This window comes from Uranotaenia lowii, chromosome 3 (genome assembly GCF_029784155.1).
Source record: "Uranotaenia lowii strain MFRU-FL chromosome 3, ASM2978415v1, whole genome shotgun sequence".
In the NCBI taxonomy this organism is placed as follows: Eukaryota; Metazoa; Arthropoda; class Insecta; order Diptera; family Culicidae; genus Uranotaenia; species Uranotaenia lowii.
Genome location: NC_073693.1, coordinates 279668697 through 279689215, shown reverse-complemented (window position 1 = coordinate 279689215; position 20519 = coordinate 279668697). Strand labels below are relative to the sequence as shown.

General features: G+C 38.2%; 1 protein-coding gene and 1 long non-coding RNA gene across 5 annotated transcripts in view; one reads left to right on the top strand and one right to left on the bottom strand.

Annotated features, from left to right (window-relative positions):
- Positions 1-33: 33 nt before the first annotated feature.
- Positions 34-10021, top strand: LOC129756500 (uncharacterized). Its single transcript, XR_008739470.1, has 3 exons — positions 34-254; positions 9020-9428; positions 9498-10021. It is a non-coding gene; the product is annotated as an uncharacterized LOC129756500 (long non-coding RNA).
- LOC129756499 (regulator of gene activity) overlaps positions 9700-20519 on the bottom strand; it is a 48782-nt gene continuing 37962 nt past the window's right edge. For 2 of the 4 annotated variants that reach the window (XM_055753399.1, XM_055753400.1), the window contains exons 3-6: positions 14591-14899; positions 14299-14512; positions 14070-14234; positions 9700-10027 (exon numbers count right to left, since the gene is read on the bottom strand). In XM_055753399.1, the coding sequence (XP_055609374.1) occupies positions 9802-10027; positions 14070-14234; positions 14299-14512; positions 14591-14899 (914 nt within the window). In that variant the 3' untranslated portion in view covers positions 9700-9801. The remainder of the gene's footprint in view (positions 10028-14069; positions 14235-14298; positions 14513-14590; positions 14900-20519) is intronic. The other 2 variants (XM_055753401.1, XM_055753402.1) reach the window with 1 other exon arrangement.

Genomic DNA, 20519 nt, shown 5'->3' with positions numbered 1-20519 from the left:
AATTACAAATTAATAAATATTATACAGGCTGTCCGCTCATCGCAACGTAAGCACTTGGATTTGGACATTTATCTAACTTCATTGTATCCACTTGAAATTCTTTTGGCACCCGTCGCCAATTTTGCGCATCGAAGTAGTAATACGTGCCACGTTCCGTTGTGCCATTCTTCTCGTACGGTGTCATGCCCGGCACACGGGTGATCCACACCTTCTCCTCCGTGTGGTATCGCCAATCTCGACTATGTCTGCAAGAGGTAAGAAACATTTTAAGTGAGAATAACCTTTTTTTCATCTACTTAGATCATCATAGCATTAATAATTGCTTTTTGATAGAAAAAATCAAAAAAAAAAATCATTTCTCCAATTATGGGGAACTTGTCTATGGCTAGCATTATCCTAATAATGTTTTAATAAAGTAAATAGCATCCTATACTGCCGTTCCAAGAAAGATTGTCACATGTGGAAAAACGTGCAAACGAGAAAAACGCAATTGAAATTTCAGCAATGTTTTCTGAAAAAAGAAAATAACATTTCCTACAAAAAACAGCAAATTGGAGCCAAAAACGCCCCGTGTGACACTTTTGCGTAGAATCATTACACATGCCGATGCTAGTTCTACGTAAAACTGTCACACGGCTACAATTTTTCTATCACTTTTAAAGCTCCCATAGTTTCTTTTTTTCCTAAAAACTCAAGTTAAACCCTAATTCGGGAAATACGGTCCTCTTTGTTTATAAAAATGAATAGTTGAGAATGGATCCTTCAATCGCGAAAAATGTTTTGTGAAAATTTCTCTGAATAAAACACTCAAGGCTTCTCGCTCCTCCTCCGCCCTCAATTTTAGTTTTTTTTTTTTTTTTTTTTTTTCATTGAATTACATTATATTCAACAGTTTTAACTCTACTTAAAAGAATTTTTTGATAAAATTTGCATTTTTAATAGAACTTTCTCTATGTGTGACATTCCTGCGTAGAAAAATCAACATAGAGACAACCACGTTGATGAAAATTTCGTATAAGTTCAGAACAAAGTATACTTGTTTGTGTTTTTTTTCGAAACTTAACACTAAAAAAGAGTGTTTCCAGCAAAAAAGTGAAAATGACCCAAAAGTCACATGGGACAGTCTTGCTTAGAACGGCGGTATAGCACCCTCAAATGGTTAACAGAAGATAAGGATTCAAACACGAAAATATTTGGTCCTCTGAGAAATTTTGAATAGATAATTTTTCTCTAGGAACAATTGTAAAAATAAACATGATCCATGAGGTGGGATCGTTCAAGGAGACCTAAGGAACCCACCATTGCATTGAGCTGAAAATGGAATAGGAGCGAAAACGATGAGCTCTCAAAGGGTGTCCACCATGAAATTGAAACACACAAAATTGATTCGCAAAATTCGAGTTTTCATCCGATTGCCTTACCAAATTTTCAGGGATTGAAAAATAACTATTAAACTTCATTTTTTTTTTTGTATGGGTTTATAAGCTAATATGAGGAAAACAGATCGGGGGACAGAAGAGGAAAATTTACATGAGAGTAGAATAGCTTAGAGATAGGATAGCGGCGACAGAACCCGAGGGTTCTGAAGCAACAGTTTAGGGAAGCGTTGAGATAGTGCTCGACGGACTGGGACAATTGGGCCCTACTTGAGCTTCGAGTTAACCCAACCTCCAATTCAACCGAGCAGTAACAGTATGGTAGCAAAAGTTATCATATGCTAACGCCTCGATATCATTGTCAGAAGGGTTCACTATCTCACCCTAGTTGAGTTATCCCTACCAGTCACCTAACCTTACTCGATTGAATAACTTTAAATTTATGATCGTTTTTACTCGAGATTAACATAAATTGACTAATAAAACATATTTCCCGAATTCAGAACAAAACATCTAGATAAGAATCTATCTCTCAAAGCAGCAATTTATAGAATTCCAAATGAAAATTGTACCCAATTTTTGGAAAATTAAAAAATTAAATATCTTTTTTTACTATCATTAACTTATCAAAATAACAGGATATAAACCATAATGCAAATGGCGATGCTGTTCTTCTAAAACCTCATTGCTAATTTTGAACAACTTCTCAAAACATCCTTCCTCAATCTTTGGTATGTACCTCGCGCCCTCGCGTAACTTTTGATCCCATTGATAGAACTTTTCAAAAACTTCAGACATGCTAGCTTTATATTTCAACAATCACTCTGCAAAATTTCAATAAAAAATGTTCCGTAGTTTCTGAGATATTGCAGTTTGAATGGTAAAAGTCCAAAAAGTCCGATTTTCGTAGAATTACTGTATGTCAGGCTATACAAACTCTAGAAAGAAATTTTGTGATATAATAGTGTGAAATAGGATCTATCTAACGCAGAAAATTTGTTTAAAAAATATCCTCAGATTAAAAAGTTATGGAAGTTCAAATTCGAAGTGACAGTGCGCGTGCTTTCAATTATTATTATTATTAATAATATTAGAGACACTTTACCATTTTCACGGCTTTCGTGTCTATCGTTCTTCCAGCTTATCACAATTTATCAGTTAGATTACAAAGTTTGATGAATTTCAAAACACAATTTTCCCTATCATTACAGTTGGAAAGAATTTCATAGATAGAGCCTTCCAAACCACATAAGTCACGGGCTTCGTTAAAACCTCGACATTCTACCAAAATGTGTTGAACTGTTATTTGAACTCCGCAGAAAGAGCACTCTGGCGGTGAAGTTCGGTCAAGTAAAAAGCTATGTGTTAGTCTAGTGTGTCCAATTCTCAATCTCGTTAACAACCGTTGCTCTGAGGCACATCTCCTATCTGTGTATGGGCTAATGTAAGGTTTAACACGTCGTAGAAGGGTTTGAGACCGATTCCATGTTGACTGCCACGCATCTCGTAGACAAGCTTTAACCGAATGGACTGCATCTGCTGCTGGAATGGGTATATTTAATGGTGATTTGCTTCTTCCTTGGTTCGCCAATCGATCAGCCTTCTCGTTCCCATGAATATTGCAGTGTCCTGGAATCCATGCTACAACCACGTTTTTCTCCATCAAATGTTTTTCTGTTTCTTGTATCCATGGGTGCCTTGTGTGACCTTTCGAAAGCGCATCAATACAGCTTGCCGAGTCGGTGAAAATGATCGCGCGATGCAAAAATTTGGCTTTTTCGGCTGCGATCATGAGTGCAAACGCCTCAGCAGAGAATATACTGCAAATATTTGATAAAGAGCAGCTAAATTCTAGGTCTCGACTATAAACAGCAGCTCCTATGTCGTCTCTCAACTTAGATCCATCTGTGTATAGATGATAATAATTTTTGTATTTGTTCTGTACCATTTCATTGAAGAAGGTTAAAACTTTCGGGCTTGGATCACCTGCTCTAACTTTTTGTCGCATATAGTTATCAGTACGAGGTGGTTTCAGGTACCATTGGCGGACTGTTAGTCTCATAGGTTCACATACTTTCGGAATAGGTAAGTTTGTGGTGGCTTTGAACAGTTCTTCTGATCGTTTCGCTAGCGGGCAATCATAATTGATTATACCTTTTTCTACCATTCTAACTGCCGTAACACAGAGACGTTCAATCATTTTTTGCCGGAAATTAAGCCGACCTCCCTCGGCCATTATCGAATCCACTGGGCTTGTACGAAAAGCGCCGGAGGCTAAGCGAATCATCTGATTATATATCGGGCTCAAGATTTTTTCCATATCATCGAAACGCAAACTGGTTAAACCTATTCCAAAAAGTAATTTTGAGACGACAATAGATTCACCGACTGCAATGAGTGTGTTACGATTACTTCTTTTCAACCGACCACCTAAGATTTTAAGAATATTAAGTCTTTTAACACAGCTTTCTTTGATGCCTTTGAAATGTTGTAGAAAATTCATTTTCTGATCAATAACGATCCCTAATATTTTCATTTTTCGGACCCGTGGAATAGCTATACCATTTATTTTAATAGCACGACCTCGTTTACGATGAGGAGAATCACAAATGTGCATGAGATTGCACTTTTTTGGAGCTGTGCTAAATCCGACATTAGATGCCCACCCAATTATCGCTTTGACGGCGTTTCTTAATCTTTTGCGTATTTCGGTAGAGTTTTGACCCTTTGATACCAGAAGCACATCGTCTGCATACAGTAGTATGTTGACATTTCGTGGGATCACTGAGAAAATAGGTTGCATAGCGATAAGAAACAGGGTGACCGATAAAATTGAGCCTTGTGGTACACCGTTTTGTGCAGTTCGTAAATTGGAAATCGTACCATTTGCTGCAACGCGGAAAGTCCTGTTGTTCATGAAGCATGTCAAAATATTTAGCATTCGTCCGGAAATTTTCCATTGCTTCAAAGTACGAATTATAGTGTACCTACAGGTCGTGTCATAGGCCTTAGATATATCCAGAGCTACCAGTTCCACGTGTTCATTGGGTTCATGGGATAATATTGTTTCAAGTTGCGAGAAGTAAGTATCGATTCCACACCCAGTTCTAAAAGCATGCTGTCTGCTATCAAGACGTTTGGATATGTCTAGTTCCGTTATGAGGCGTCTATTAATGAGCCGTTCGAAGAGCTTGCCTAAGCAACTGAGTAATGTGATTGGCCGATATCCTTCTGGTTTGCTAAGATTCCCATCTCCTTTAGGGATGGGAATGATCGTGCCTTCTTTCCATTCATCTGGAAAACGACCCCTATGCCAGATTTCATTAAACATATTTAGCATGCATATTTTGGAAAGTGTTGGTAAATGTTGTAATAGAGGAAAACCTATGTTATCTGTTCCTGTAGATTTTCCACTCCTACGATCCAGGGCAAACAACAGCTCATCAAAGGTGAAATCATTATTGTATCGCAAGGTTGAGTTGATAGAACAATTTTGAATGGGTGTGTTAATTAGTCTACTTCTTTTCCTGAGAAAGGAGTTCGAGTAGCTCGCATCAGAAAACCGTTTTTCGTATTCGTCAGCGATGGCGTTTGACACTAGAGTTCCATCATTGGATGGACCGTCGGGGAGATGTAGAACGATTGTTTTGGACGTTTTCTTGCCTTGTAACCGATTAATGCTATTCCAAACACTAGCCATTGGTGTTTCAGGATTAATGTTTTGCACAAATTGTTCCCAGTTTTTTTGCTTTGCTTCATGAATTAATTTTCGACTGGCTGAACGAGCTTGTTGGAATTCTTTAAGAGCATAAGGTTTTCTAGGGTCGTTATCATCAAGCTTTCGCAACGCTCTAAGTCGTTTCCTTCTCAGTTTTACTGCCTGAGCAATATCGTGGTTCCACCACGGCACATACTTCTTGCTTAATACGTCACTTGTTCTTGGTATACTTACTGTAGCTATTTCAATTAATTTTTTAGAAAATTCTGCTACGCTGAAATTGCAATCTGGATTCAAATGTTCCCTAGATAAACGCTCAAATTTAGCCCAATCAGCACGATCGTATATCCATTTCCTACGACATTTTATGATGCCAGGTGGACCGGCTACATCTAGAAATGTTGGAAAATGGTCACTATTTGCTAGATCTGTGTGAACCCTCCATAAGAATTTTGAAGATATCGATGTAGAGCATAGGGTAACATCAAGTGCCTGCGATTTTCCCGTTACTGGATCGATGCGGGTATGAGAACCGTTGTTTAATACAATCAAGTTGTTATCGATAGCATGTTGAAGTAACGCATTACCACGTTTGCAGCTTTGATTTGAAGCTTTTGTAACTACACTGCCCCAGGCTATGTGGTAGGCATTAAGATCGCCGAGAAGAATCATTGGTTCAGGTAGTTCTTCCAGAAGTTTCCCAAAGCTAACTGAAGCTGTTTCAACATTTGGTGGGAGGTACACAGAAATAACGGTCATTTCAAACGGTACGTATATTCGGATCGCCACTGCTTGGATGTCGCTTTGTATTTGCAGTCTTTCGAAAGGTACACCTTCTTTTACTGCTAGGCCAACTCCTTGTCTACCATAGGTAGAGCATGGACCCAGTATCAGATGGTAGTTATTACCAATAATATTGGATGGCGTAGAGTGTTCGTGCAGATTAGTTTCCTGGAGGCACACTACGGATGGTTGGAACTCTGTTAACAACATCTGCAGTTCGTTGCGGTGTGTGCGAAGTCCACAGATATTCCATTGCATGGCGAAAGTACTGGATGGTGTTTGCTGAATTTGCTGCAACTCAGTATCTGTTGGAATGGAAGAAGAGCCAGCGTACGTGGAAACGGAAGATATATTTGCAATACTTGCCTGAGAGAGGGTCAGGCTCCCTATGCCAGCATCCGCCAAGAGAGTCGAAGTAACTCGTGACGGGGCTGACAGAGGGACAGACCTGGTGGCTGGATCTCTGCTACCATTCAGTATCTGTTTTTCATTTCGGTTATGGTTATGAAAAACGGGTTCGTTGTGCGATTCGCTAACTTTCGTTGTGGTACTGCCATCTGTTAGGTTGGAAGATTGGGGAGCGTACAATTTCACAGTAGATTTATTGGAAGTACTTGCCTGAGGGGGATTCAGGCTCCCTGTGCCAGCAGCTGTCCGAAGCTCATCGGTTAGTACCGGCACATTCCGTGACAGGACTGACACAGGGAAGGGCCTGGTAGCTGGAACTCTGCTGTCATTTATATCGGGTATAACCATTTGGTTTATTATCAGATGTTCGGCTCCGAGGATTAGGGGTGGATCCAAAATTACTTGTCCTGTTACGTTGCGTTCGTCGTCATCAAGATTTCCTTTTAATACTTTATTAGCCATAGTAGAATCGTTAGAATGTCCAGGGCCGTTGCGAATGTTTATACCGTAGAGTAGAGGATGGATTTAGCTGATATCAAAGTCGTCGTCATCAAGATCGTAGATGTTGATTTCTTTAGAGACGTTGGTTTGATTTTGTCTTTTAATTTGATCATTTGGAGTGGGGGGGTTTTTCATGAAACGTTTTCTACTCAAACTCCTGTGAACTTCTGTGCGGGATTGCTTGGGAGACAATTGTTGGGATTTTGCTGCACCTTGTTCATACGCTTTTCTAACCTGACCTTTTCCGGAATCTACCCGCGATAATCTGGGATTCGAGGTAACATTTTGATGGATACTGATGGCTGATGCTTTTTCACCTGATGTTTCTTGGGAAAGAGTTTTGTCGTCTTGACGTTTTTTAAGATACTCGAGTTCCTTTTTCATGGCGAGGTAATCTGTCATCTGTTCCCGTATCTTCTTGAGTTCATCGCGGAGAAGTTGGATTTCTCGATCTTTATCTGAGTGTTGGTCCAGACGGTGCTGTAATTTGCTGGCGTATGTAGGTTTTGATGTACATTGTTCAATTTCAGCTTTAGCTTCGACGTAGGACAATCCTCTATCTACCCTGAGCCGAATCACCGCTTCTTCCTTGCGGAAAATTGGACAGTCCTTGCTGACCGGCGAGTGGGCACCAGAGCAGTGACTACAAAAGGATGGATTGGGGCAGGTCTGATTTTCTTCAGTCAGGTGTTTTTGTGAACAGTTCATACACACCGCTGAACTGGTGCAACGCTTGCTAGGGTGGCCGTAAGCGGCGCAGTTGCGGCATATCAACACACTGGGATAATATGGCCGAACATTAACTTTTAGCAAACCAAACCGGATATGCTCTGGTCGTTGAGTACCACGGAAGGTAAGGATGATTAGGGGGGTGTTTTTGAATTTACCATCAGCTTGTTTTTTGGTTATTCTCCGGACACAAGTGACACCTTCAGGTTTAAGTTCTTCCAATAGTTCCGCCTCATCGAGACCAACAGTGTCATGGTCGAAAACAACTCCCTGGACAAAGTTCAATGTTGGATGATCTATGACTTCCACCTCTGTTTTACACGCGTCAGTCAGGTTTGTCATTTTAAGCAGTTCTCTATAGGCTAATGGAGATTGGGTTCGAAGCACATATCGTGTGCCTCGAGCTTCTCTGTTTGCTGAAACCAACATTCTGTTGTTATATCCGATTGCAGCTTCGATGGACCGAGCGATCAGAAAGGGGTTAGAAGGAAGGTTTTGCTGATTCAATTCATGTTGCGATCCAGGGCTAGGTTCCGGCAAAGGCTTAGCTCGTAGCAGTAGGACTCTGGTTATCCCGTCGTTCCTCGCATTCGTCATGAAAGGTGGTAGTCTGCTTCCTATAGGGTATGATGTGTCGCCAGGAGATTTACCCGCCATGACGGGGTAAAGTCAGTGGACTTAGTCCACTGTATAGGTGAATAAACAGCTGATGAAAAATAGTATATCTACGTCTCCACAAACAAAAAGAAGTTGTCTCTTATGAAGCAAAGCAGACAATAGCTTGACCTTGTAGGGCTGAACAAAGAAACCAACTGCACTTCGATAAAATACGTCCGTCTAGCTTGACGATAGCTATCAAACTGCGTGCTTTCAATGTCTATACAATTATGAACGGTACTGTATATATAGATTGAAAATCAACACAGATGACCACATTTGTACTGAAAATTCTATCCCAAACAACTTTATTCCAGACACAAAAACGATTCAAACTACGCCTGGAAAGATATTCGCATTTTAGTGGAGCGGAATTGAAAAAAAACTTAATAAACATGGAAAAATTTCAATCAGTCTAATAAAGTTTTAGAACATTGCCAATAACTTTACAGGATCAACTCAAATCTTTTTCCAGCCTTGGACAAAGTTGTCGGGCATAAAATTTGCTATAAAGTCATTGAGCTGAGTGATTGTCATAAAATATGTAGTCAGAAAAATCCATGGTCATAGAACATATGGTCGAAAAACCCCAATGGAAATCTATATGCAAATTGACTTAAAATTTAAAAATCGCTCTAATTTCAAAAAAGCCCGATGAAACATTTCCAAATTTTCAGGATGGATGCCTGAATACTATATCTTTCGAATGTCGAGTGCCGTTTTGGTGGTCATTTTTATTTTTTAATAACGTATTTTGGCACACCGTGTATAATTTCTTTGATTTGAAAATCGCCCTCAGTTAGGCAACGTTTTCTAAAGAGATTTGACTCCTAAATTTTCATTGCAGCGCAGCTCGTGCCATCCCAATGATTACTAAACCGAACACAAGTTAGCAGCACATTATCTCACCGATCGATATACAGTACTATGTAGTACCATTACAGTACCATTTTTTAAAATCGTTTAAATCAGCAGCGTGCTTCGTGACTCCACAAGTATCAAAAATTTTGAAAGAAATAATATTAACCACAAGATTTAAAAAGAATCTTTATTTGCATATAGAATGAATTTCTATTATTTCGATCACCACTGTAAATAGGATAAACGCAAATAACTGCTGTCAAACTTTTCTATCAAATCATAAACATTTGAAAATATTCTCTAAAAGGAACGCATAATGAATAACTACGACAAGCAACTGCATAAAGCGATGGATCAAATTCAAAGAATGACTAATCGAGCCTTGGAACTGCGAGGTAACGAATCTATTAGCTTAAATTTTAAATCATGTGTACCTAAATCTTCCTAATTCCCTTTCCCTCTAGTTGCAATCGGCGAACTGACAACCCAACTGGTGCTGGCAAACAGAGTCGAATACCTGGAGGAAATTCATCGTTTCCGAGAGTCTCAACGGCTGGCTGACAGCCCGGCGCCCTTCAGTAAACCCCGAGCCCCAGGAGTTGATGACCAACTTAAATAATATCCAATCAACCATTTGAAAGAAAGTAAAGAATAAAGACGACCGGATAGAATTTTACTGAATCAGAAAATTGTTTAATTTTTTCATTTTTTCCATCTGCTTCTTGTTTTTCTGCATTTTTTTCCTTTTTAATTACAAATTAATAAATATTATACAGGCTGTCCGCTCATCGCAACGTAAGCACTTGGATTTGGACATTTATCTAACTTCATTGTATCCACTTGAAATTCTTTTGGCACCCGTCGCCAATTTTGCGCATCGAAGTAGTAATACGTGCCACGTTCCGTTGTGCCATTCTTCTCGTACGGTGTCATGCCCGGCACACGGGTGATCCACACCTTCTCCTCCGTGTGGTATCGCCAATCTCGACTATGTCTGCAAGAGGTAAGAAACATTTTTAGTTAAAATTACTATTTTTCATTTACTAAGATCATCATAGCATTAAAAAGTGTGCTTTCATAGTAATATTAAAAACAAAATCATTTCTCAATTATGGGGAACTTGTCTATGGCTGGCATTATCCTAATAATGTTTTAATAAAGTAAATAGCAACATATAGCACCCTCAAATGGTTAACAGAAGATAAGGATTCAAACACGAAAATATTTGGTCCTCTGAGAAATTTTCAATAGATAATTTTTCTCTAGTTTTTTCGGAACAAATGTTTCATTCTGGTTTGTCAAAAAAAACTTTCATGGAAGGCTTCATAGAATGTTCAGTATTCGAAATCCGCATTCACAAAAGCTGTGCAAGTGATTTGATCATTTTGCTACGTTTGGCGACAGTATACAAGTTCCTCCTATAGACTTTTACAGAAAGATTAAATTATATCGACAGAACCACGTCAAAAGGCGTGCTCTTTGTAGAACTGATCGAATTGGAGTAAGATTTTCTCTGCAAGTCGACAGTACTTTTGAGACATTCCTCGAAATCCAACGAAATTTTTATTGAGCCTCAGTCCTCGTCTTGGACAAAACCCTCTTCAACTTCGCTTCGAATGGTCGTTTTCCGTCTTCCCCGAAATCGTAGGCCGCCCAAGACGACAAGACCACGTGAGCTAAGTGGTAGTTGTGGGCTCTTAACTTTCAAAATAGATCCCGGGAACAACTGTAAAAATAAACATGATCCATGAGGTGGGATCGTTCAAGGAGACCTAAGGAACCCACCATTTAGCTGAAAATTGAATAGGAGCGAAAAAGATGGGCCCTTTAAGAGCCACCATGTCCACCATGAAATTGAAACACACAAAATTGATTCGCAAAATTCGAGTTTTCATCCGATTGCTACCAAATTTTCAGGGATTGAAAAGTAACTATTAAACTGGCTGACCCGGAAAGGCAAAACAGATCGAAGAAGAGGAACAGAAGAGGAAAATTTACATGAGAGTAGAACAGCTTAGAGTAGGGTAGCGACAACAGAGCCCGAGGGTTCTGAAGTTTAGGGATACGTTAAGATAGTGCTTGGCGGATTGGGACAATTGGGCCATATTTGAGCTTCGAGTTAACCCAACCTCCAATTCAACCGAGCAGTGTCAATATGGTAGCAAAAGTTATCATATGCTAACGCTTCGATATCATTTTCAGAAGGGTTCACTTTCTTTCCCTATTTGAGTTATCCCTTCCTGTCACCTAACCTTTTTCGATTTAATGACTTTGAATTTATGATCGTGTTTACTCGAGATTAACATAAATTGACTAATAAAACATATTTCTTGAATTCAGAACAAAACATCTAGATAAGAAGCTATCTCTCAAAGCAGCAATTTATAGAATTCCAAATGAAAATTGTACCAAATTTTTGGAAAATTAAAAAAATAAAATATCTCTTTTTACTATCATTAACTTATCAAAATAACAGGATATAAACCATAATGCAAATGGCGATGCTGTTCTTCTAAAACCTCATTGCTAATTTTAAACAACTTCTCAAAACATCCTTCCTCAATCTTTGGTTTGGTTAAAATGGATGTCAATTTTTAAAACCCCGATATTATTTTTATGGACGAGTAGGTTCTTGATCATCAAAATGATACCTTCTACCTTCTACATCATTATTTGAATTTCAGACCTAATCGAGCTATAGATCGAACTACAAAAAAAAAAATTAAAACGAGAAAGAACTAGAATCATATGGATTGGGTAATTAAAGATGTTTCCAAGGTGTTTTGTTTTTGGGAATTCAGAGTAAATACGCGGCTGCTCTGTTATTATATTAACAACTTGGATACCATAAAACAGAATTTCTAATCAAAGGTGTCTATCACTCCAACTTTTGTAATAATTTTACGTTATACAAACAATAAAATAAATAAAATGATTGACCTAATAATCGAACTTAATAACCGAACCCTACTGCTAATGACAATGCTGTTCTTCTAAAATCTCGAACTCTTAACAACTTCTCAGAGCAACTTTCCTTAATCTGTTTCGGATGAAATAAATTACACTCCTATTTATAAACTTCCAATATTATTTTCCTGGACTATTATCTATCTTTTACTTTATTATTTGAATTCCACACCTAACCAAAAAATAGACAAATCTATCAAAAAGTATAGAAACGAAAAGGAATTATTCATGACAGGAAACTGACCTAACAGCATTCTGATACAATGAGCCTCTAGTTCTTGTAAAATGCTTGATTTAAGAATAAGCCTTCGAAATTCATAAACCGCAAATGCCCACTTACTAGAGTATTGGGGAGAAGAATACTTTACATTGAATACCTAACCATGTTGTTAACATCCTCATCCAACTAATTCTTGTCAATTCATACTCTCTATTCTAATCTAACTTGCGCATGGTGGAAAAGTGGAAATATCAATATTTAAAAGGCTAATTGTGATATTTCCACTGCGCAATGCTGTTGTTGTCCAACGGAAGGGAGGGCAAGTGTTTCAACTCCCATTCACCTTATCAACATGGATCACGAAGAAAAAGTATACGATGCAACGTGCAACCGCTCTCCAGGTTTATGTTAGTTTAGAGTCTGTTTCCAAACTGTTAACTTCCAAAAACACAGCAATGCACGCCGTCCCGTGACCCATTACAGCCAAGAGTACGGAACTATTAAACTTAATTTTAAAATTTTACTCATATTTTATTTAAAGTCCATACGCACCTTGGCCTTAATCTCGGCCATAAAATTCTACACAACCTGCGAATCAACCGTTTTTTGCATGTACACCCATACTTTCTCCAGTTTCTCAACTGTCTTCACTACCTTAGGTCATTTAAGAAGGTGCTGCTTCATAATCATTCAGTTCCAGAAAGCCAAAACTAAGGCTGGGCTTCAAAAGTTCAAGGTATAAAAGGCCCCTGATCGCGACGAGAAGCAGAACAAGTCCGCCAAAACCCGTGCGAGAAAGTTGTACTTCAACATGCTGACGAAAGTTGAATGCTACATCATGGAAGATGAAAGATATGTGAAGGCCGACTTCAAAAAGATCCCCGGTAACCTATTTTTTACGGCCAAGGATAGGATCAGCGTTCCGGAGCATGTCCGTCCTAAAGAGTTGTCCAAATTTGCGAAGAAATTACTCGTTTAGCGGACTTCTTCTGCTTCTCGTTGCGATCAGGGGCCTTTTGTACCTTGAACGTTCGAAGCCCAGCCTCAGTTTTGGCCTTGTTGAACTGGGTGATTATAAAACAGCACCTTCTTAAACGACCTAAGGTTGTGAAGACAGTTGAGAAACTGAAGAAAGTATGGGTTTACATGCGGTTGATTCACAGGATGTGCAAAATTTTATGGCCGGGATTAAGGCCAAGGTACGGGCATTTGCGTATGGACTGTAAATAAAATACGACTAAAATTTTAAAATGAAGTTTAATAGTAATTTTTCAATCCCTGAAAATTTGGTGGCAATGGGATGAAAACTCGAATTTTGCGAATCAATTTGGTGTGTTGCAATTTCATCGTGGACACCCTTTATGTAGGCAAGAAAGTGAGGTCGAGATACCGAAATTCTTCGTATTGGAGGACAGAACGAACAGGCGAAGTTGTTTGTTAGCAAATCCTGCCTTACTTAATGTTCCGCAGAAGTTCTAGAGGAAACAACTAGATAAATATATGCGGAAGAATACCTCTAAAAGCGAAAGCTTCTGTTTCATAGATCCTACAAAGTTGAAACTCCGTTTTTATTTGGATCGTGTCTTTTCGCGAAAATTATAATGGAGTGGTATAAAAACAATTACGTTTTTTTCTGTGCCGATAGAAGAAAATCTGTTAAACATGTCAAAACTACAATCTGAATGAAAATATTCGGATAAGTAGCTCAGAAACTTAAAAAGATTCCCCAATATTGAGCTTTTGATTATATAAAGGTGTTCAAACGAAAGGGCAAGGTTAAGGAATTTCGATTAAATTGATCAGAAAACTATAGCCACATAAATCAGATAACCATAACAGCGATACTTACAGTTCTGCTGCGGCTGCCAGCTGCATCACATCACCAACATTCGTATAAAATAAATAAAATAATAGATCATCCTTGTATTTTTGCAACGTTAGCTTCGACAGCTTATCCCTTATTGACATGTTGATCAAATACTCTGGTGGTACGTTATAGTCGATATCTTGGGGCCTGTAAGACAAGGACAGAGTTTGTTAGAAAATGTCTTCCTCCGTCAAAGCAGAGACTCGTTTACAATCCATACCTCGCCGGAGAATCGGCGAAGGGGCCGCCGAAGCTAGGATACAGGTTTTCGACCGAAGTCAAATTCAGTCCCAGTGCCGTCAGGTCTTGACCCATCGCTAACGTTACCAGGTTTGGATCGGATTCGGCGGCGCGGATAAACGTTAAGAGACCAACCATACCAAATTGGTTATTGACCATACTAGCAGGAATATTCGTTACCAATCCTGGAAGATGGACGGAACAAAAAAAACCGTTCAAATATCGAGTAAACTGTCTGCAACTGCTAAGTAGTTAAGACTTACCATCGGGTGATGTTTGTACGCCTCGTTTCAGGGCGCCCTTGTCTAGACTGCTGGGAATCGAGTTGCCGACGTCGTTCTGCAGGTCCATTCCCATACCGGCCGCCCCGCCATTGGGGCCCCCGCCGGTCTTTCCCAAACCGTCCGCACCAAGATGATCCGAATGATGGTGATGGTGAACGCCCTGCAGGCTCTGGCTCGCCCCCAGTTGACCACTTTCCGCCGCGAGCTGGGTGCCAGGTAGCGCCGGGAAGTCTTCACTAGACATCGTGAACTCGGTCTGCTCCGACGTTGGCTGTTTTACCATACCGACTGCGGAAAAAGGGGAAAGTAGAAAGAAAAGTTAAAATGTGTCTATGAAATTCAATTTAAATATAAGCTACAACTAAACACACTTTAACTTATTTTATTATCGACTCTACAGAAATCTTTTCACATACGTCCCTGTCGTGCTAAAACAACAATTTTTACCTTTTTGCATGGTTGAACAAAAAGGCGCCATAAAATAGAAAATCAAAAATTTTAAAATTGTTGTTTTAAAAAGGTTGTAGGTACATATAATGAAACAAGTTTCGCATATTGAATTGAATTTTGACCTATTTCTACACTTAACATAGGTTTTAAAGCCGTAGGAAGTTCCTAGAAGCAGAAAACGTACTCACTTTACCCTCGGCTTATAGGAACTTCAGAAGAATTTTAGAGCTTCATTAAAAACATTTATCATCAGGTTTATCATGTTTTTCTTTAGGCAGACAAGCGATCGGGGAGAATTTATTTTACACATCGTCGACGTTGAAATACTGAATCTGATATAGAAGGAATTTTACTTCCAAAGTTCAAAACTGATGCTATAGATTTGAACTATGAATAATAGTTAAAAAAACAATTGACAACTCATAATTATTTCTGGCTTCACTGTAGAATGCTTCTACGCACGGAAAATAATTAAAAGGTTAAATTTACCGAGATAGCAAGCTCAAAGCTCGTGGAAGCCAAAAAGGTTATATCTACCTCTTCGAGGTGAAACTCACCGCACAGAGAGGTAAAGTTTACCCGAATCGAGCTGAATAAAAAGATACAATTCACCTAGAAAACAATGTAACTCCAAAAAAGGTAAAAACTCACCTCGCAGCGAGGTAAAGTTGACCTATATTGAGCGATACAAAACGGAACAATTCATCTCGAAAAAAGTAACTATTTGTTGAACCCGTTTAGTGAAGTTGGAAATTTTGGCAATTTAGAATAAAATCCGTTTTTTGTTTTATTTTTATTTAAGAAACCAACCAAACCAACTATTACCTTTTAAATCAGTGGGTGGGAAAACGGTATTAATTACTATTTTGCTTGTTGAATGCGAAGAAGGTAAATTTACCTTTTCGCTGGGTGAATAAAAAAAACTTTAATTTTGGCTAGTATGTGAATGAAAAAAAAAGGTAAATCGATCTTTGCAACTCAGATTTTCGATTTATTGAATCGATTCTTTAGCATTAAAAAAAATCGATTAGATCGGTTCGCTGAGCAGAGATATTTAGATCCAATTTTGATTATCGATTTAATGTCAAAAAGTGTCATCAGTGCCAGAAATTTCCGGATATTCAATACCACTTAATTTGGAAATGGTCCGGTCAGGCCCGGTTGGGCGGATTTCATTGAAAAACGACCGGTTTTGTCCGGAGTTATTCACCTTATTTGCAAAACCAATAAAAAAAAATCAAAAAAAGCTTTTCTAATGTTTTATTTTTGCGCCTAGAAAACGAAACTTTATGCCTAAAGTACGACTCAAAATCTGCAGATGGATTTCGATAAAAAAAAAATGTAAAGAATTCTTTTTTAATTTTTATTGAATTATATATGTGATTAACATAAATTTCCCCGGATGTTACTCAGATTTTGGGTTGAAAATAATGAATTTACATGCCCGGATTTTGCCAGGTTTTTATAAAAAAAAAGCCCGGCCCGGATGTATGCACGAAAAGTTTTGGAAACCATCAATCCGAGTTTGATTGACTTTTGTAGAGTTTTTGTATGCAGATTTCGATACATCGAGAATACCTCAATTGAAACGTTAATTAATAGAAGGTGCTACCTTGTTAATAATGGAACAGATCGATCTTTCAGAGATCGATCCTTCAGCTCCGATTGTTTAGTTGGATCGATCCTACGACCGTTTTACTGAATCGATCTTGGAGATCGATCTTTTCTTGAAGGTCGAACAATCCTAAGTACACAATAAATATTTGAACGGATTTTTACCTTTTTTTATAATTAACCTCTGATGGATTTCCAATTAAAACATTTGTTTTGACATTTGAGTAGTATTTTCAACTACATTATTACTCAAACTGTTAGGTTAGTATTTCAAATTAGGAAGCACGAAAGGCCACGGTGTCTTTCGTAAGAATGATTTAAAGAAAAATCGTAGAAAATCGGCATCCTTGGAAATTTGCCACATTAAGGTCGCGGTACACACCTCAGGTGAAAATGAAAAATCTTATTTTATCAAAAATTCAAAAAAGTGACACATATTGGCTTTGTAACATGGTGGAATCGTTGGGGAATAGTTAAAAGCTGAATTTTGAACCGGTCTCAGAGTTCAAAACTTCTTAAAAATGTTTTTATTTTGATTCCCCCAACATGTGGAAATTTCCGCGGTGAAAATCAGAAGAATCGAGAATAAAACATTTTAAAGAGGTTTTGAACACCGAGGCCAGTTCAAAATTCATCTTTTAACTATTCTCCAACGATTCCACCATGTTACAAAGCCAATATGTGTCACTTTTTTGAGTTTTTGATAAAATAAGATTTTTCATTTTCACCTGAGGTGTACCGCGACCTTCATAGTTAGCGAAGACTCTCCTCTACCCAACGCACTATTCACGAAAAAAAATCGATCGGGGGCTAGAACTACTTTTTAAGATTTGCTAACAATATACACAAGCCATTTTTAAGTTCCATGAATGAATATTTCTTCAAACTTAAAATTTTCGATTAACAAGCTATAATATGTTTTTCAAATTTTAAAAATAAAGAAAAATATTTTCAAATGGAAGGTTTTATATAAATTGTCACCTTTTTCGAAGACTACGAGTAATTGCAGCTTATTAAAAAAAAATGACTGAGGTTTTTTCTCCCCCATTCGGTAAAATATGGGAATTTTTAGGAAATTTTAAACTAAAACTGTATATTTGCTTTTTTTTTAAGCATATACATTACAACCTTTTCAATCTTCAACCAAATTAACAAAATAAAGGTAATCAAATATTTGAATTTCAGAGGGTAAGAAACGACTTCCAGTAAGGCCAGAAATGATTGATTATTTCTATTACATACATTGCAAAAAAGCACATAAGATACGAACCATTTGATTCAAAATGTTCAAGTCCGAACATGCTTTTTTTTCTGAAATCATTGAAAAATGTAGGGGAATTGAGAGTAAAAATAGCCATAACTCCATTTTACAAAGCATGCGGTGGCTCAAACAGCATTCATTGGATTTCTCGCGAAAAATTGCATAAGATACAACCCATTTGGTTCAAAATTTTCGAATCCCAACATGCTTTTTCTGAGCTATTTGTAAAATGTTGGGAAACTGAGGGTAAAACAGCCATAACTCCTGTTTCCAATCCGTGCGGTGACTCTAACAGCCTTCATTCGATATCTCAGAAACAATTATACACGATAGGTCTGTTTTCGTACTAAATTCTCTAGATCAAATCAGTGTTTTTTTGCAATGTTCACAAAATAAAGAGGAATTAGGGGTTAAAAGGGTGATAAGCTCAAAATTTTGTCAATTTCAACTTGGCGTATTTTTTTCAATTTTGCACTTAAAAAACCTGTACACCCCTCAATTTGATGGTGTGTGTGTAGAATGTTGCTTCTATTTTGATTTTGGAATTCCCTGTTCATTTGTCAAAATGCCGATCAAGATAGAAGAGCAGCGTATCAAAATTTTGCTCGCGCATCGCGAGAATCTGAGCTACTCGCACGCAAAGCTGGCAAAATCGCTAAAAGTTGCCAAATCAACCATTGCAAATGTAGTGTTTGGGGAACGTTTGTCGACAGCCAGGAAATCTGAATCGGGGGGAAATCGAAAACCGGAAGCCGCTGAGACGAAAAAGAGATTGTTGCCGGTAGTTTCAAGCGAAACCCTAACCTCTCTCTCCGAGATGCCGCAAATAAGCTGGGTGTATCGTCTACAACCGTGTATCGAGCCAAAAAACGAGCCGGACTATCGACTTACAAGAAGTTAGTGACTCCAAATCCCGATGATAAAACAAAATACGACGGCCAAAGCGCGATCCCGGAGGCTGCACACGAAAATGCTGACGAAGTTTGACTGCGTGGTAATGGACGACGAAACCTACGTCAAAGCCGACTACAAGCAGCTTCCGGGACAGGAGTTTTATACGACAAAAGGAAGGGGAAAGGTAGCAGAATTTTTTTAAAGCACATGAAACTGTCAAAGTTTGCAAAGAAATATCTGGTTTGGCAAGCCATCTGTACCTGTGGCTTGAAAAGCAGCATTTTTTTAGCTTCCGGGACTGTCAACCAAGAAATTTACGTGAAAGAGTGTTTGAAAAACGTCTGCTGCCTTTCCTGAAGAAACACGGTTGTTCCTTACTGTTTTGGCCGGATGGAGTGGTACGCCGCCAACAACGTGCAGATGGTTCCCAAGGACAAGAACCCTCCCAACACGCTAGAGCTCCGCCCAATTGAAAACCACTGGGCTATTGTCAAGCAGAACCTAAAGAAGACCAAAACACTGCTAAGGACGAGCAGCAGTTCAAGGCAAACTGGCTTTCTGCGGCGAAGAAGGTGAAAAAGGTGGCTGTACAAAACCTGATGGCAGAGGTTAAGCGTAAGGCCCGGCAATTCGGATTTGGAAAAGCGGAAGCCTTACTGAATATTTTCCCGAATTTTATACTAATTAAACTTGAAAAAGACATTTAATTTGATTTTTTAACCCTCATCCGCATTAGATTTCATTACCCTAGTTAGCACTTGTGGTGTCAATTTGACACCACAAGTTCAAATCGTTATAACTTTTGACGTGTTGGACCGATTTAAACAAAACTTACATCAAAAAAAAACCTTGTAATGTCAGTAAAATATGTTTAGAACATTATATACAGCTAAAGTTACAAGTTTTCTCGTTATTCAGCATGAAAGAAAAAAATCTGAAAAACATGCCTCACGAAAACTGCTGTTGTTCATATGTTACACGTCAAAAAAAATATTTGCCTTATGCATATGAAAGCTGAAGTTAATGCCTACATCATGAAGACAAGAAATATTTTTTAAAAAATTTTTTTAATGAAATGGTCACAAAAAGTTCAAAAAAGTGGTCTAAAAAACCTACTTTTCATTCGATTGCTAGTAAATACTGTTTGAGCGATGGTAGAGTTTTGAAAAAAATATGACTACAAAATGTATTAAAATTCCAACATTTTGCTGTCTTTAGATTTTTGATGCAACAAAAATTGAATTTACTGGAATTTTTCAAAGTCTTACTACTTTGCGCGATTTTTTTTACAAATTGAAATTTCATCTCTTTTTGTGGTCCACCGTCAGGTTGTACCCGGATTATCAGTGCTTTTACTTTGTTTGGACCAACCAAGAGTATATTCATTGGAAAGCACATTTAATCTACATTCTAGTGAGGTGCTGCAATTCACGCTGTGAGATTTCACAAAAATATGAAAATTATAAACGTAAAATCATTCCTGAATTTCTAGAACTACAAGCACCTCGTCCAGCAAAAAGTGTTTGTTTGCTCTCCGATTAGGTACGGTGGGTGGTGATTCGGGCAGAGAGTAAAGCCGACAGACCAAGAAATGCACGACACGCATCGTTATTTCGTCTGTCGGCATATTTTTTTTCAAAACTCTACCATCGCTCAAACAGTATTTACTAGCAATCGAATGAAAAATAT